Source organism: Furipterus horrens, unplaced genomic scaffold (genome assembly GCF_987537825.1).
Source record: "Furipterus horrens unplaced genomic scaffold, mFurHor1.1.pri manual_scaffold_6, whole genome shotgun sequence".
Lineage (NCBI taxonomy): Eukaryota > Metazoa > Chordata > Mammalia > Chiroptera > Furipteridae > Furipterus > Furipterus horrens.
Window position 1 is genome coordinate 177205863 of NW_028327176.1, and position 18626 is coordinate 177224488.

Below are 18626 nucleotides of genomic sequence, written 5' to 3' on the forward strand. Positions count from 1 at the left end.
ATTCGAGATAAGGATGAAGCCTGTAATAACATAAACGTTAGCGGTTTGGGAACTGGAATGAATTGAATTACCAACTGATTCCCCAACATATTTCTAAATTTTGTTATTATCTGTAGTGCTTGTTGAAAGCTTGGCTAACCGAAAAAGAAGAAGCTTTAAATAAAGTCCAGACGAGCAACTTCAGAGACCAAAAAGAACTAAGTGTCAGCGTTCGGAGACTGGCTGTAAGTGATGTCATTGTCAGCATCTGTCTTGTAAGCCTGTGATATGTTGGTGTTTCATATCCATGGAGTGCTGCCATGGAATGATCTAGAACCAGGAGTCTTATGTTTCAGAGAATTGCAAGGGTACATTTTACTATAAAATATATATGTTTACATTTCCTGACTGGGGAAGATAAAGTCCTATTGAAAGGGAGTCATCTAACAAATATCTGAAATACTAGATTTTGAAGGAAGACATGGAAATGAAGCGTCAAGCATTGGATCAGCTGAGTGAGATCGGCCAGGACGTGGGTCAACTACTTGATAATCCTAAGGCACTCATGAAGATCAACAGTGATTCTGAGGAACTGACTCAGAGATGGGATTCTCTGGTTCAGAGACTAGAAGATTCCTCCAACCAGGTACCTTTTGCTCTCAATAGTATGTTGAGCCATTAAGTAGAAATTAAATATTCAGGTTAGTTTTAGTTTCTGTGAAATAAAAGAGTTGGTTCCTTATTCCTGGCTTACTATAAAATTGAAAGATTGACATGTGAAAAGCTTCAGTGTTCTCAAGTGAATTTTAATAGACCTTCAAAAAATAAAAACAAAAACACAAAAACAACTGATTAATGGCCAGTAATTTAATCCTTAGTAACTGATAACAAACATGAATCTATTAAATTATCTTTAAATCGTATTAATTTAAAAATATTTTAGTGAGTTGATCAAAAATAAAACTTTCATTTGAGCATCCATGTCCATAGCAGCATTATTCATATTAGACAAAAAGTGAAAAAACTCAAATGTCCAATAGATGGATGGATAAACAAAATGTGATATATCCATACAATGGAATATTTTTTGGCAATAAAAAAGGAAGTAGTAATACATGCTATGACATGGGTGAACCTTTAAAACATCATGAAAGTAAAGGGAGCCAGTAACAAGATTCTAAGCACTATGACTCTGTCTGTGTGAACTATCCAGCATAGGCAAATTCATAAAGACAGAATGTAAATTAGTGGTTGCCAGGGGCCAAGGAAGAGAGCAGGATGGGAAGTGACTGTTAATGGTTACAGGGGTTCTATTTGAAATGACAAAATTATTCTGGAATTAGAAGGTGAGCATGGTTGCAAAGCTCTGTGAATACACTAATAACCATTGAATTGTATATTATCAAATAAAGAATTTTCTGACTTATGCATTATATCTCAATAAAGCTATAATAAAACATTAAAACTTTGGCTGATTTCATTTCAGGTGACTCAGGCTGTTGGAAAGCTGGGAATGTCCCAAATTCCTCAGAAGGATCTTTTGGAGACTGTTCACATAAGAGAACAAGTAACCACAAAAAGGTCTAAGCAAGAACTGCCTCCTCCTCCTCCTCCAAAGAAGAGACAGATTCCTGTGGATATGGAAGCTAAGAAAAAGTGAGGACAGAGAAATTTTCCAGACCTAATACCACCCCAATGTATTTTGTACTCGGTGCTTATTTTGTACTAATCACTAATCATATGCAAATTTAGACTTAGTTATGGGTATGGAAATTCAACTACTGAACCACTCACTACCCCCGAGTCTTCTGAATATTCTACTTCTCATTGTCTAAGCATCTACATGGTCTCGGATGGTGCTATCTGTTATGTGTTCAATCTGAACTGTGTGCTGAAACCTTTTTTTCTTCCTTTCTTATCACTTACCTTGGGAGGATATGATTGTCCATGATTCCTCACTTAGTCTTTCTTTTACTATCATGATTCTTCCCATTTTGCTTTAGATAGATCTCCTTATTGTTTGTGAATCTCCGTTCTCTTCTCATGATTAAAAAATACTAAATTCAGGGAAGTAATTCGTCTTCTTTCTTCATTTTTTCATCCTGCATTCTTTTCTCATATTTTCTTCCGTCCTTTGTTAATTCCTTTTTCCAGATTCATTAACAGATTCTTTGTGGTTAGCTTGAAGATTTGTCTTCGGCATAAAATATCTTTTCATTTTACTGATCCAAGACAAACTTGGGATCTGTATAAGAGGAATAATCACAGCTGGCATACGCTGAGCTCTTACTAATGTCAGCTACTGCTGAGCCATACAGTGCCCCAGGTACTGTGCCTCCCACACACTGTAGCAGCTCAACCTCTCAACAGCCCTTAGTAGTACGATTGTTCCCTCCCTTTTATAGTGGAATCCCAGTGCTCAGGTAAATGGGCAGTTAGTGTTGCCTGAATATAAATGCTATGATTTCCCCAATTTAGCTTTTGCCAGACAAAGCAGGATTCCAGTTTTACCAGATGATTTTCATTTTGATGATAGGGTCGGTGTGCCTCTGTGGAACTGCCACTTTTGGAGCCAAGGAAGACGCTTTTGATGTTAACATTGTTATAGACCTTTTATTTCCTGAGTGTTTATATTCCGCACACTGTCCCGGGCAGCATGTCTCTCCAGTGCTGACTTTGCGCATTGGGAAGCAGAGAAGGTTGTAAAAAACTAGGGTGCATATGTAGATTTTGGTACCAATTCCAATGTAGATGGGGTGGTGGTGGGGGGGCTTTTTCATACCAACGACAATTTGTGAGACACCAGCTGGTGTCCTGATGTTCAGCTCAGTTCTGACACTGTCTCCTGGGACACAGCATCAGATTCCACAGGTTAACGGTTCAGTCCTATAAATTGTTACTTGTGCTTCCCAAGACCTCCGCTTTGGGTTTGACTAATTTTCTAGAGTGGCTCACAGAACTCAGGGAAACATCTCACTTACTAGATTACTGGTTTATTATAAAAGGGTATAACCCAGGAGCCGCCAGACAGAAGAGATGCGCAGGGCAAGGGAAGAGCTCAGAGCTGCTTCCGTGCCCTCTCCAGGCACCTCCACTTGTTCACCAGCCTGGAACCTCTCTGAACCCCGTCCTTTTGGGTTTTTCTGGAGGCTTCATTACATAGTCATGATTGATTAGATCTTTGGCTGTTGGTGATTGATTCCACTTCTAGCCCTTGTCCTCTTCCCAGCGGTCAGGGTGGGGGGTGGGACTGAAAGTTTCAACCCCTAATCACATGGCTGGGTCCCCTGGCAACCAGCCCTTATCCTTAAGTGGGGTCCCCAAGTCACCTCATTAACATAAAAATGATAACTTTGTTGCTCTTATTATAAATCACAATATTGCAGTGCGTAACTATAAAATCTTAAACATGACCGTGTTGTATAAGGTTCATTCTGCTGCAAGAAACGGAATACTGTACCAAGAGTGACTTACTGAGGTCACTGACTCTCCCACGTCACAAGAAGTGAGAAAGGGCAGTTTTGATGGGATGGCCATTCATCATCCCACCCCTTCTCCTCTGCCTCTCTCTGCGTGGTGGCTTTCACACTGAGGCTTGACGTCTCGAGGTCCCCAAGGCGCTGCTGCAGCACTAGGAGCAACATCCTCAAATAACCCGCTTCATGGGCAGTAAGGGCAGTTTTTCTTTCTTTATTTGTCATTTTTTTTTTTTTTTTTTTTTTAAATCTGGGAGAAAGACCTTTCCTGAAAGACATCAGCTCACTTCCCCTGGTCTCACTGGTCAGGGTTCGGTCACCTGTCCATGTCCTGAGCGTTTAGGCGGTTGACGTTATCCTGCCTTTTCCAGCTCTGTCCTTGTGTTGTGGGGGTCTCGGACAGTAAAGAAGTGTGGGCCGGAGGTGTCTGTTGGGTGGGCAACCAGCTGTGAGGTCCAGTCTTCTAATTCACCAGTCGATTGATGCAGAAATTCCTTCACTCACTCAGTTCCCAGGTAAATGGAGGCTTGAGGATGTCCAGTCCATTACAACAGAAGGCAGTGAAATCTCAGTGTTAGAGATTGTGCCCAGACAAAGTTGGCCCCCTCAGTCTGCCCACACGTGCTAGTTCTGCTTTCTGGGGCAAGATAGAGCCATGTCGCCCCTCCCTCTTCATATGGTACCTCTTCTATATTTGAGAAAAGGTTTCAGGTGCCAATTTCCATTCCTTGTCCCAAAGTCCAGGGAATCCTTAGCCATTCCTAGTGTGAGACGGTTTCTAGGCCCGTAGGAACCACTATTAACTTGTCTTAAAATGAGCTGTTCGGCAGCTATGAGCCTTAAATAACTGCTTAGCACAGCTTATAGTAATACATGCTTCAGAAATGGGGGTTTATTTCCCCTTCTCATGGTGCTGCAGGTGGCTGCGTTTCCATAATCTGGATCCGTGTTAAAGTCACCAAGATCATTAACACCCTGCAGCTTCCGCATCCCTCTTGTTCAGAACGAGGGCAGAAGTGGACTAAGTCTGCAAGGTCTTTTTCAATGTGGGGTCTTCGGATGGCACCCCTGTCCTCTGAAAGAGCAACTAGAAATCTGCTCGTAAGGTGACCAGAGGAGTGAACCATGGTTTGAGTGACACACTGACCCCTGGTTATGTACCTAGAGTGTCAGAAAATCTTTTACAGCTTACAAAGAAAACTTACCTTGATGAAAAAACAAATATTCATAATCCACTAGAAATGCTTTAAGCAAAGTTTCCCAAACGAATCAACAACGACAGCTGTGTTGACCTCAAGGTACCCAAAGGTATCCAGAAATCATTTTAGGAAAAGCTCCGTGGGTCACTTGATTAAGAGGATGGATTTGTCTCAGTTGGCATCTCCGCTCTACCATTTATTGACTTTGTGACCTGGCTCACTTATTTAAGACCTCTGGGAGTGCAATTCCTTCATCATTAAAAGGGATAATAGTAGTGTATGCTTCGTAGGGTGGTTGTGAGGACCCGTGGAGTTAAGGACACACATAAGACTCGTAGGAAAGGGCCTGGTGTGTGTATGGCCAGCAGTCCGTGAACATGTCTCCTCTTGTTCCTCTTCCCTGTGGTTTCGGCTTCCCTTCCCAACACCTCTCAAGTCAGTCCCCTTCTTTCCCACTGTCCCTGTTTTGTTCTGGGTCCTGTTACCACCACAGCCTTCTCTCCAGTCTTGCTTTTCTTGATTCTTTCTTCTCTATGAACCATAACAGGGAAATAGCATCACTGCCGTCCTATGCGATAAATCCTTCACTGACACTCAGTGGCCCTTTGTTTAAACCCAAACTCCTTCATCTATCCCGTAGGGCCTCCCTGTAACTGGCTGGTGTCTCTCCCTCTGCTTAAAAGCCACTGTCCCAGCCCCAGAGCACTACTTGCAGTTTGCAAAGTGTGGTCCTCCCTTTCTTTGCTCTCCCTTTGTGAGGGGAACTCTTGGCTTCATGCTGCTCTTCTCCAGGAAGCTGTCCCTCCCGGATTCGCCATCCTGTGAACTGGCACCTAGCAAATTCTTTTTGTTACTGCCCTTTACTCTTCGTTGTTCTTACTAGACTGGAACCTCCCTGTGGGCTGGGATTACCTCATTTTCCTTCTTCATATCTCGGCCCAGACCAGGGCCGGGACTGGAGGAGGCTCAACTCAGAAGACTGTCGAGTGAAAGGAGGCATTCACTTTAGCGATGTCAGTACTTGTTCTTTTCTGTTTTTATCGAACCAAGTCTGTTTTTCATCATCTATCAGCATTTATAAAATACTAGAGATTTCTTAAAAAGGTTTCAACATTTAAAAGTTTTACATTTTTTATTAACATGACAATATCACTCCTCTTTTCACACTTCTAATTGTCCAAGTATGCTCTTCTTTTGTGTGGTTTCGGTATTTCTGGGTTGCCTTTTTTGTTTTCTTCTGTTTTTGGAGGAGCGTTGAAAAACACATGTTGGATGAGTACTTTGGTTGCTCCCTTCCTTGGGCCAAGTGAAATGAATGACAAGTGGTAACATCTGAATCTTAAATTAGGTTTGATGCTGTGAGCACAGAGCTGTTGGACTGGATTCTGAAATCAAAGACTGCCATTCAAGCCACAGAGATAAAAGAATATAAGAAGATGCAAGAGACCTCAGAAATGAAAAAGAAGTTGAAGGTAAAACATAAGACAAAAGTCTACTCGTGAATAAAATAGCTCATCCGGGTAGATTTACTTTGGCATCAAGGTGTGATGGGATCCCAAAGCTTCCTGTAAAATAAAGGTAGCAATACCCTAGCTTTTAGAATATTGTAGTAAGTTCTGCATGGATTCAAGTTGGCTACTATCAGATCCCCGGGTGGAAGAGCAACTTTCCCCTTCTTCCTTAACCAGTGAGTTGTGTAGGAAGGAGCACTTACTTCCTAAGGTGACCTAAATATTATTTCTATTTTTAGCTTGATTAAATCATAATCTGGTCCCTAACAGTTTATGCCTTTGTGTAGAAGATGTTTTGCTTTCTGAATAAAGCAGACTACAGCTGTATCTCCTTATCTGCAGTTACCTGCAGTCAACCACCGTCCAAGAACATTAACTGGAGAATTCTAGAAATAAACAATTCATAAGTTTTAAATTGAATGCTCTACTGAGCAGTATGGTGAAATTGCACACTGTCCTGCTTCATCCCGCCTGGGATATGAACCCCACATTTGTTCAGTGTACAGGCTCCCCTCCCCTTAGTCACTTAGTAGCTGTCTTGGTGATCAGATTGACTATCAGGGTATCACAGGGCTTATGTCTAAGTAATGCTTATTTTACTTACCAATGGCCCCAAAGCATAAGAGCAGTGATGTGGCAACTCAGAGATGCCAATGAGGAAAGGGAGTATAAGACAGGAAGATATTTTGAGAGAGGCACACCACATTTACATAACTTTTATTACAATATATTGTTATAATTGCTCTATTTCATTATTAGTTTCTTGTGAATCCCTTATTGCGCCTTATTTATTACAGGTATGTATATTTAGGAAAACACATTGTATATATTGTGTCTGGTGTTATTCATGGTTTCAGGCACCTACTGGGGGTCTTGCAATGTACCCTTGAGGATAAGGGGGTTACTATATTCCACAGTTCTTCAAACATATTCTCTTCAGATGAGAGACACCTTTTAAACATAAATACTATTCAGATTGGATAGGAGCTTACCTCTGCTACTTTGCACCCATACGTGTGTTTCTGAAGTTTTGACAGGAGATCATCATAGTGATTTATGTCACTGGTGTCCATTAAGTCTTGTACATCCTTTCATGGACTATTCGGGCATCTAGAGTGGGTCTGTATTGCCATCTACATGAGCAATGGAGTTTGTCAGTAAGGAGTTTGGAGAATGTTTAAAACATAAAATGTGTGTGAGTATCGCTGATGTATGCTCAAAAGTGGTAGGTGCCACGGAAGTTGAGAGGAGGCCAGGGCTGCAGCATCTACACAAGGGACAAGTCCAGAGGGCGGAGTGGCACTGAGCTGGCAGCGAAGGAAGGCGTTGGAGCTGGGTGGGAGGGTGCACAGGCAGGGGGTGCCCCTGAGCAGAGGTGTAGAGGTGGGTGGGTGTGTTGTGATCTTTGGAGCAAATACTTGGTTTTGTTTCCTGCTAGGGCTGTGTGTGTGTGTGTGTGTGTGTGTGTGTAAAAGCAATAGAGAGTTAATGTTGGAGAGGTGATTTGGGGTCAGACCTCGGCCGACTTCATATATTTGGATGAGAAGTTGAGACTGATTTCTGCTTTATCACTCCATTGTAACTGCTCTGGTTTCTAAATCCAAAGGATGGATTTCTGTTCTCATCAGAGGTGCTCTCTTTGCAGTATTTGCCACTGTTTACCCTTCCCTCCTTATATTCTCATAGCCCTTGGCTTCCTTCTAAAATATAAATCTGATTACGCAGCTCTAGGGCTTGCAGTTAATGTAATGGCTTCCCATTGCTATGGGGATAAAGTGGAAAGGCCATGGTGCCCCAGCCTATCAGGGCCCTCCTGGAGAGCTGCACTCTTCCCTGCTGCTAAGCATGGCCTCCTCACGGCTCATTCCGCCGTCTGAGCTCCAGTCCTCCTGAGGCCTGCTCCTCTCTCACTCTCCTGCCTTCACCACGTGCTGTTTTCCAGAAGCTTCTTTTACTCAGCCTTTGAGCTGTGTGACTGAACTGCCCCCAATTCCAGTAAACCCCCCTTAGCCTCATTTGGAAAAATTAAGTGATTCATCTCGTCTTCCATATTGCTTTGATGTCATTATTTGTTTATACACCTTCTGTGAGTGCTTAGAAAGTGAGGACAATTTTTCACTGAGCACCATATTTTCAGCACTCGGTCAAGTTCGTGGGTCGTGGATGGAGGGGATGATGACTGTGGACAAGGGGATGTGGAAGGTTGTTAACCGAGGAGCCCAGGGAGTCAGGAGAGCAGGAAAGGAGGGCCGTGTTCCGCCATTTCATATACTTCTTACAGTTCTGAAAAATTGGTAGATGATATTAACGATCATTTAACAACCCAATTCTCGAAAGGCATGAAAGTGGCGGAGCATTTGGAAGTTACAGGGATCTTTATGGAACAAGTCCCACAGAATATTAACTTACATTCCACTCTATGATCTAGGCACAATTTACTTTCAGAAATGGTTACTATAATATCTGAGGGGATAAAAATAACAATGTGTATGTTTATATAAGGCATGATTGGCAGTTCCTGTATTCTCTTTTAATATTTGTAAGTTAACTTATTTTTGTTGTTTCAGATAAGTAGTAATAGATGCTGAAGGGTGGTAAACAATGTTAGAGAAAGTTTAATGTTTGCTTTAATCTCTAATTTTTCTTGCAAATTAGGGGAAAATGAGCTTAATTTGTTTTAGTCAAAGAATACCTTGTTTGAACCAATGTAATACCTGTGTGAAGGGTCCTTAGTCTAATGTGCCACCGCCATAAAAAGTATAAAAAAATCAGTTTGCATAAAGTGGGTAGTAGTTTTTCTCTAGTTTGCTGGTGACTTTTTGCATTGGTACTTAGCTTAACAAAAAGAAATGGTATTTCTTAGACTCTCATTATTGCCCAATCTTTGAATATAAAAATGGCAGTGTTAGTCACATTAAAGTCGGTGTGATCAAAATAGGATCGCTAAATTTATTTGACAGTGCTTACTGGTAGAACAAGTTAGAAGTGGCCTTCTTCCCTGGATTGTCTGACTGAAATGATAGAGGTTCCCTACAAGTTTTGATTGTGCTCTTATGGGCACAATTTGAGTAGTTAATCAATAGATAAATACCAACGGGGAATTGAGGAGTGAGAGACACTTTAAACACTGCCTGTGCACGCACGTGTCCCCATGATTTTGTTCTGCCCTTTCTTAAAAGTTATGGAGTTTGTCTTCCCCCATCCCTAAGATAAAGGGACATTGAGAATATCAAACCATAGAGACATAAATATGAAAATTAAGTCATTTTTAAAACAGAAAGGACAAAACACTTTAATTTGGATCCTAAAGTGTATTGTAATTATTTATAAGAATGTATGCTTATGACTGAAGTTTGCAATAAACTCTAGACTTAATATAACACCAACAAAAAATACTGGGATTCAAGTTATTTTTATCTCTTTTTCTTGTTAATTAAATTTTGTTCAGTGATCTCTGTCATAGGACATTCAGTTCACTGCACTCAGATTCTTAATTTTATGATGTGGCATATATGGGAAGCTTTATATGTGAATGGCTAGCTATCTTGGATCTAAAAAACTAATTTTATTTATTTCATCTTGATAGGAACTCATAATTATAGTGTACAATTTTTTTTTTTTCTCGAAAAGAAGCCACAGTTTTATATTGTTTGTTTGAATTTACCTTTTAAAGTTCAATCATCTCTGGTGTTCTGGAATCGCATGGTGTTGTACTGTAGTATTTTCTTAGGTAAACTTTGTAACATCTAAAGAGAACGTGGGAGGGACATTAAACATTAAAACTTAAAATAACATCAGCATTACATTGAGAAGAAAGTTTGCAATATTCTCATATTGAGGCTTTATTTCCAGGGATTGGAAAAAGAAAAGACAGAAAAAAGCCTCAGACTGGATGAATTAAACCAAACTGGACAAATCCTTTTGGAGCAAATGGGAAAAGGTGAGACTCTTTGATTTTTCTTTTTAATATATATTTTTAGATGATGACATTGAATAATATTTACAGTTTGACAAATCAAATATGTATGTTTTGATACTCTTAACTCGCTTTGCTAGCAAACTGGTTTTCAGAAACATTTTTGTCAGCACAATAGTTTTTCAAATGAAACCTTGGGCTGAGGCTGATTATATCAAACTGATAAAAGCAAAGTTGTTCTGCTTTTAGATGGGATCAGGAACCTAAAACTGATACCTCAGCAAAATAAATTACACCGCTGTAGAGACTTTAAAATCTTCTCCTTTATATATATAAAGGAGAAGATTTTTTTTTGGGGGGGTGGTTGGGGAGCCAAAGTTACATTAAGGTAAATTTGTTAAGGTTATTTGGTTTTTTATCACTTTTAGTATACTATATTAATTTACTACAGGTGTTTTTTAATAGTTAAATCTGATGTTATTTGATAAAATTTTTACCAGAATTAAACCCCCTTTTCTTTCTTTTTAAAACAGACCCAGTGACTCAGGGGAGTATAAAGATTAATGGTTTAACTATTCAATTTTATGTATGATTCTTTCTTTTCTTTGAAAGACATTTCTCTGAAGCTCTACTCCTTAATCAATGATATGAGTGCTTTGGAGGTCTGCTTCTGTTGTAACTGTCCTTGACAAATGGATAATTTGATAAGAATATTCAGAGATATAATTTTCATTCTTTTTATTTTTTGACTTTTTATTATAAAAATTGTAAATATATACACAGTAAAAGATAATATAATGAACCTCTTTGTACCAATTACCCAGCTTCAATACTTAATGATATTCTTTCATTCTTAATTGTCGGTTTCTCCTCACTCCTCACCCCTTGATGATCTTTTTTACAGTTTATTTTAAATAAATTTATTTATATTGAAATACATGAAACTTAACTGTGCTGTTTACACAAACCTACACAATCATATCAAGATATAGGACCTTTCCATCTGTCTAGAAAGTTCCCTGGTGTCCCTAAAGGATCAGTCACCAGCCCCGAACCTCAAAGAACCACATTTTTAAAAACCTTAAATGTTTTTTCCCCCTGCCTTTTAAAAATATGTTGATTTATTTTGTGTATATACTGAGGTCACACATACATATACACAAAAATATGTATGTGTCTAGTATAAGTCCTTTGTTTAGAGATTATGCAAATGTCCCCATTATAGATTGTTAGTACAATTTAATTTCTTTCATTCCCTCCCTCCCACACTCCATCCTTTCCTCCCTCCCTGCCTCCCTCCCTCCCTCCCTTCCTTCCTTCCTTCCTCTCTCTTTCTCTCCCTCCCTTTGTTCCTTTCTTTTTCTTTCTCTCTTTAGTGGATCAGTATTTTTATTCAACATCTATCCTAGCTGAGTTGTTTTAGTTACTGGGTATGGTCATTCCAGGTGGTCTTTCACATATTTACCTGAGGACACCTAGAGACACAGAAAGGCTATACTTTCCCCCGATCTGCTGATTCTTTCAATAATTATAATAATTATAATAAATCGTACGTTGTATATAGGTTAGTTACTGTCGTAGATTCATTACCTGGTGTGAATGTGGAGTAATTTCATGAGTCTGCATTGTGGCTTTCCCCTCACTTCTGGGTCAGCTTTTAGTCGGTGTGGTAGAATTAGGGTGCTAACATTGGTGGGGGACATCGTCTAGGGGGAAGCTGGTGAGACAGTATGTGATAGTGAGGAAGGCAGTGAATTGGGAAATGGGAGACCTTGGGGTCTCCTGTTCTTTCCTGGTTTTGTGTCCTAGTCTTTGCTTCCTCTGACTACAGCTCTTGCTGGGTAAAATCTTACCTCAAATAAGCATAACATGTGTACACTGGAAATTGAGTTGATGTGAAAGAACTATGTATAAAATAGCAAGTGTAGTCTCAGGGAATATATAATATATATAAAGGAATATATGATATAATATAAAGGAATTAATTTTGAGACCTAATGTATGCTTGCTTGATTTCATAAAAACATTTTATATTTTGCATTACCATTATTTTTTAGCTTTGGTAGGGCCAGAAATACATTCATTACGGAACCCAAATTCTATTTATTTTTTAAAAACATGTCTGTTATTACATTTTTTTTGGATGTGGTGGGAAGCCGAGAAATGAGGGCATTGATCAGAATAGGCTTTATATGTTCTGGGTTTAATTTTCTCAGTTTTTGAAGGATGTTTGCTTTTTGTTAGTGAGAGAATGAAAATATTAAAAAAAAAATCTCACTGTCATCCCATTTATCCATTATTTTAATTTTATAGTAACGCATGCTGCTTCTCTGCAAGTGGTTCATGCTGATAATTCTGCTGCTATAAAACCAGAAATGTTGAACAGAAGTGAAGCACAATTGGGTTATTCTTTTCATTCCTCTCTCTCCTCCCTAGAAATCTGAAATAAGTCCTAGAACACCAATAATTAACATACAGGATGTTTTTTATGTCATTTGCCCACAGTCTGCCTAGGTAAGGAGGCAGATAAATGATTCAGTTGAGTTAGAAAAGCATATCAAATTATTCAGTAAAAACAGATGTTCAAATAATCATGTCACTGGTTTCCTGAAGCTACTCCATCAAAAGTTCCGCCTCCATGAAGTCCGAGAGGACTTTTCTGGCCAATGAATTTGACTTGTTTTGTGACATCTCACACAACATAACAATGTTTTAAAAATGAAATTATCTACTTCATTTGACTGCTGCTGTACCTGATTGTGTTGGTTTTACTTACCTTGTTCCTAGAGATTGTCAACAAATATAATAGAGTAGTTGGGCATTTGGCTTTAAGAGAATTGACCCCCGTTATTTCTGGCAAAGTAAATAAGCCCGGTGGTCCCATGCTTTGTAAACATTTCCCTTGGTTGGGACCCTGTGATCACAGGCAAATGAGAGTAACTTGCAGGAATGTTTTATTTCATCCCTTTTAGGTAACTAGGAAGATGAGGGGCTGTTAGCTTGGCTTTGATTAGCCACTTAAGAGTTGGGTGTTCTACAGAGATAGAAAAGTTAAAACTCTGGGTCTCTGGGAGCAAAATAATTGTTTTAAAAAACAAGTTACAGTTTCCTTTTTACATGATGCAAATTGTGCTTTTGTTATTACTTGATATTGGTCCAAACTGTATTACCTCAAGCTTAAAGGAAGGAGATTTAAATGTTGAGAATTGGTTTGAAAAAGCACAGGAACTGGATCATGAAATACTGTCAGTGAATAAAAAAAAGGACTTGGAGAAGTTGCTTCTGCTACCCTAGTACCTAATGTGAGTACATCTTGCCTGTTTTCTAGATGAGCAGCGATACTTTTTCACCTCAAAAAATTGTATTTACCAGCTTGGTTTTCTTTCTTATTTAACATAAATTGCTGACGTGAAAATCAAGTGGCTGATGTTATTCTTTTTTCCACTTAGAATAGAAATGACCTGGCAGAAGCCCAGCCTAGGTTTCCATTCCTGTTAGTCTGTCTGGAAAATGTTAATTTGTTTTGTTTATGATCCCCATTAACAGGGATAATTGAATTGGACTGTAGTGTGAGTGTTTTGCCTATGTCTAATTAATGTGCTATCACCTGCATAATGGACAGTGAACTTCAGCAACTGACAGAGGTGATATATTCAGGTTATGTCGTGTTTGTATTTCTGATTTTCAGTGGATACAGTGTGTTACAAATATTTTTGAAATTGCATTGTTTGTGGACCATAAGTGAACTTCTGTTGTACTTGCCTTTTTTGCTTTGTGCTCTCGTTACCTTGGATTTTGATGGTACATATTCACAAAGCATAATTGTTTTTATTGCCCTCCTACTCAAATAATGAAGATGTTAAGCCCATCTTCTCTATATGCCTGCTCTCCTCAGGAGATACAGACACCTTCGCGGACTTCTTAGCACTTTTACATGATTTGATGGTATTTTATATTAAGGGACAGACTACGACAAAACCTGTTATTATATATAACTTGATTATTTCTATGAACATTCTCTTAACTCTCAAAAATGTGAGACAAGCAAAGTTGTATATGAGAAATAAGTCCTGGGGTTATAATATGCCAAAATAAACAAATAAGCAAGCAAACAAACAAATAAGTAAAACTATTGGGATATTTCCAGTTAAAGAAATAATTAGAAGATGTCAGTGATAAACACAATGGGGTTTTTTTCTGATCTGTTTCTAATGAAGATAATCTACTGCATGGATGTTATGGTGTTTGCTGGTCTGTGTGCAGTGTGCCCCATAGGCTTGCTGACGCTTGAGGGCCTGGCTTCTGGCTGATGGTTGGTTCCTATGCTACCCAGGTTGCTTATAGCACTGGGAATTCTTGTTACTCATTTCGCAATTCCTATGACACTGTGGTTTGGTTACCAAAGACTTGAGCAGTTCCCTTGATTTTCTAGCTGTCTGTCCCTTTTCTGATAACAGAGGGTCAACCTTCTGATGTCAGGGCACCAGACAAGTTCAGACGGTTCATTTTATTTCTCTGGCTTGGACTAGAAGCTAGCAGAATGCAAAGATGCCAAGGATGCAAACACCTTTTCTATAGAAAAGGCAGTGACTGAGGTTCTCAGCTCTACTGATGTTCCTTTGGTGACGGTCACACCACTCCTGAAGCACTGATTCAAGCTCCTCCTTTTTCACTTTGGTCAAGGACTTGAACAGTTATTTTTAGCATCGTCATTATTATTACATCATTATAATTCATATTGTATGTTTATTTTATATTATAATTATATTTTTGTTATTTTAAAAGGGACTTTTTGGAATGATCATTATGTATTACATTACCTCATTATTTTGAATATGTTAGAATATTTATAACAAATTCCAAAAAAATTTTGTCATAATATGTGAAGTGTCCACTTATTTTTCATGTCTGTGTAGAAGGTCTTCCGACTGAAGATATAAAACATAGTCTGGCTAAGGTATTATCAGAATGGAAGTGTGTATCTCAGAATTTGGAAGATCTGGCAAGAAAGATTCAGCTGCAGGAAGATATAAACACTTACTTTAAGCAACTCAATGCACTTGAAAAGACCATAAAGACAAAGGAAGAGTGGGTAAAAGATGATCCATCTTCAGAATCTCCCCAGCAGTCCTTGCTGAGTTTGAAGGTAAAGAGACAACCATCCAGGACATGAAAAAAATTCTGTGTCCAGTCCTGAATTTATGCTGGGTGGAGGGGAGTAAAGGGGAGAAAGTTGGAACTATTGTAACAATATAATCAATAAAATACATTAAAAAAATAATAATAAAAATAAAAAGGTCCTCCTTGTATCATGAACATTAGGTTAATTCTGCTCTGATTAACTTTCTGTGAGGATGGTCATTTTCAGTGAGTTATATGACCATATTTTTTCTTCCATAGCGGGAATTGACAAATCTCCGTGGCCTCCACCCCAAAATTGAAATGGTGCGTGCCAGCTGCTCAGCCCTGAAGTCTAGGCCTTCTGCTCCAGATTTCGTCCAGCAGGGCTTTGATATCCTTCTGGGCCACTATGAATCTGTGCAACAGGATTTAGAGGATCGTCAACAGCAGCTAGATAATGGTAAACACACTATCTCTGCTATCGCCTCTCTGCCTTAATTTAAAAATTACTTCCAATATTGAGACCTTCAGCACTTTTGCTTATTTTGAACCAGACTCACTCTGTTTTCCTCTGTACCTGCTACTGTTCCAGGTCTTAAAGTATATTCAGACTGTTTCCTGGATTCATGATTGTTTGTAAAAATGCAAACAGCTTTCACATGCTGTAAAATTGTGTTAATAGGATATAATGACTTTGAGGCTGTTTTTAAAGGGTGCTGTTTCTTCCTTTCCTTGTAGGAGGCAAGCCGGTCAGTATTATTACTAAGGGCTAAAAAGAATGATAAGTTACTGTATTTTTTGCTCCATAAGACACATTCCCCCACCCCCAAAAGTGGGAGGAAATGTGGTGCATCTTATGGAGCAAATATTGTATCACAGACCATGATGTGTATTAACTGACCTGTCAGTGAAGGATGAAATCATTGTATGGTGATTCAAAAGATGTGGCATTAGCAATGCCTTAGATGGAACTGAAGACAGTATCATATATGAAGACAGCGAAGAAAGTGATAGCAGTGATTGTGAGCACCTGAGCTTCATACAGTCTGACACTAGCGATGATGAGTTCTTGGGGTTCCCAGAAAACTAGAAGAGTACTTGAACCTTAAAGTCTCTGCTCATTTGTTAATGACAGTGATGATGGTTCTTAAAACTGCTGTTGACTGCTGTTCACTTTACATGGTTGAAATATTCTGTTATATTTTATTAAATATTTTAGTACACCATTTGATTCAGAATATTTTTTTTCTTGTTTTCCTCCTCTAAACTTAGGTGCATCTTATGGTCAGGTGCGTCTTATAGTACAAAAAATATGGTACTTCAGTTTGCTCAAGAAGTTTCAAGTTTTAACAATACCATCTTCTCTTTTAAAAGAAATCATATTCCTGTTTCGAAGTCTGAAAAGTTTTAGAGTTTTTACTTTTGAAATAAACCTGGTTTTGAAAAGTTAACTGTTGAAAGTTTTGAGAACTCATCCCTCAAAGGTTATATTTTTTTTCTCCTTGGCTATTGTTTAAGTCAGGAATGTATTGTATTAGGTAATGATATGGGCAGTGGAATTTAAAAAGCTGTCTATTTTTAATGATGCCCTTACCTGCAGCCGTTGTAGATCATAGATTGGTAAGCAAATCTGTCATGTGTCCTTTCTTCCGGAAAAACGTTTGGACACCATACTCTTTGTTCATTGAATTCAGTAAACCGAGAATGTGAAATATTTGAAAGTATCTCTTTTTTAATTTACTGTTACAAAATATGTTTTGGTTTTTTGATAAGAATCAATAGGTAATTGAAATATTTAGTTTCTTAAAAACATTCAGTATATGTTTTGTTTTGAATTGTGGTAAAATAAACATAAGATCAACTTTACCACTTTAACCATTTTTAAATGTAGAGTTCAGTAGCATTAAATATATTCACATCATGGTGCTCCCACTTTCCAGCGCTCTTTTCATCTTATAAAACTGAAACTATACCCATTAAACAAGAGTTCTCCACTTCTCCTTCCCTCTAGTCCCTGGCAGCCCCCATTCTACTTTCTGTTTCGATGAGTTTGACTACTCTAGCTTCCTCATATAAGTGGACCATACAGTGTTTCTTTTCTTGTGACTGGCTTATATCACTTAGTATAATATTCTCTTAAGTTCATCCATGTTATAATATTTGTTAGAATTTCTTTCTTTCTAAGGCTAAGTAATATTCTATTGTGTGTATATACCACATTTTATTTATCCATTTATTTGTTGATGGGCATGTGGGGTGTTTCCACCTTTCGCCTATTGTGAATTATGCTGCTAGCTGGTTTCATCACTTTGTGCTTCAAATAAGTTTACTTCCTTTGCACACAAGTGTTGCTTGTCTGTGGTTTTTACATTGGTGAGTGAAGTAGACTTCATTCCAGCTGGCTTTTGCCGTCATTATTTCTCTGAGCACTGGCAGCCGCCTGGGCATGGTGTCCCTATATAGTGTCCACCACTCTGTGGATGGCAGTTCATCTGCATGCCTAAGCTTAGAGGAAGACTGGCTGAAGGGATCTTTGTTTTCTTTTATTCTTTGTGTAGCTACTGGGAAAAAAAGAGATTATATGAGATAAAAGGAACATTGTAGTACCATCTTCAGAGAGACATTTCATTATGACAAAATGATGAAAAATGATAGTGGCTCAGTTAATATTTGAAACATCAACATCCGCAGGAATGATGTCACTCTCTGACTCTCAGAGATGCCAATGGAATGATGTCAGTAACTAACAGAGACGCTTTTACATTTTAATTATGGAGTCTAACTTCTTCTGTATTAGAATTCACTTATTACATACCGAAGATTAATGGTCTATATAATAATAGTGGGTTTCTAACATGTTTTCTCAAACTAAGTATTTTTAAATAAACAGAAACGAAGAGCCAACCTGGACATGCATATTTGGAAATGTTGAAGACACTGAAAGATATGGTAAATGATACAGAAACTAAGGCCCAGGTATCTTTGGATGCCTTGAATGATCTTGCAAAGGTGGAGAAGGCTTTGCAAGGAAAAAAGGTAATGTATTTTTTAGGTCTTACAAATCTAGGGTCATTTCTAATATAGCACATATTTTGAAATGTTTTTTTCAACCATTTAAAACTATTACTCACTTTTGGTCATAACTTGTCAAAATTTCTTAAAATTTGAAGATTAGTTACTATAATGTAGCACTTCAGCTACAAGAAAAGAGTGTTATATTAAATTTTTTAAGAGAATGAAAGCTGTACTTTTCTCCTCTTGTAATGAGCTTAAAATCCTCAACCTGTTTATAATCTACTAAAATATCTTTAATAAAATGAACACTATCGATTGAATTGATGTGTTGTTCTTTTCCTATGTTGAATAAAAATGCTTCCCTGGTCACTTATGATATATGGCTCTCAACCATTTCATCAGCTGTAAC

The 18626-nt window shown here is 38.3% G+C and overlaps 1 protein-coding gene across 1 annotated transcript in view; it reads left to right on the plus strand.

The window, feature by feature from the left end:
* The window catches only part of UTRN (utrophin), a 449245-nt gene that overhangs the window by 125640 nt on the left and 304979 nt on the right, over nt 1-18626 (plus strand). Inside the window, exons 15-22 of the mRNA XM_090279943.1 lie at nt 117-224; nt 446-625; nt 1466-1635; nt 6003-6126; nt 10018-10105; nt 14998-15227; nt 15482-15662; nt 18093-18238. Coding sequence (XP_090136069.1) covers nt 117-224; nt 446-625; nt 1466-1635; nt 6003-6126; nt 10018-10105; nt 14998-15227; nt 15482-15662; nt 18093-18238 — 1227 coding nt within the window. The remainder of the gene's footprint in view (nt 1-116; nt 225-445; nt 626-1465; nt 1636-6002; nt 6127-10017; nt 10106-14997; nt 15228-15481; nt 15663-18092; nt 18239-18626) is intronic.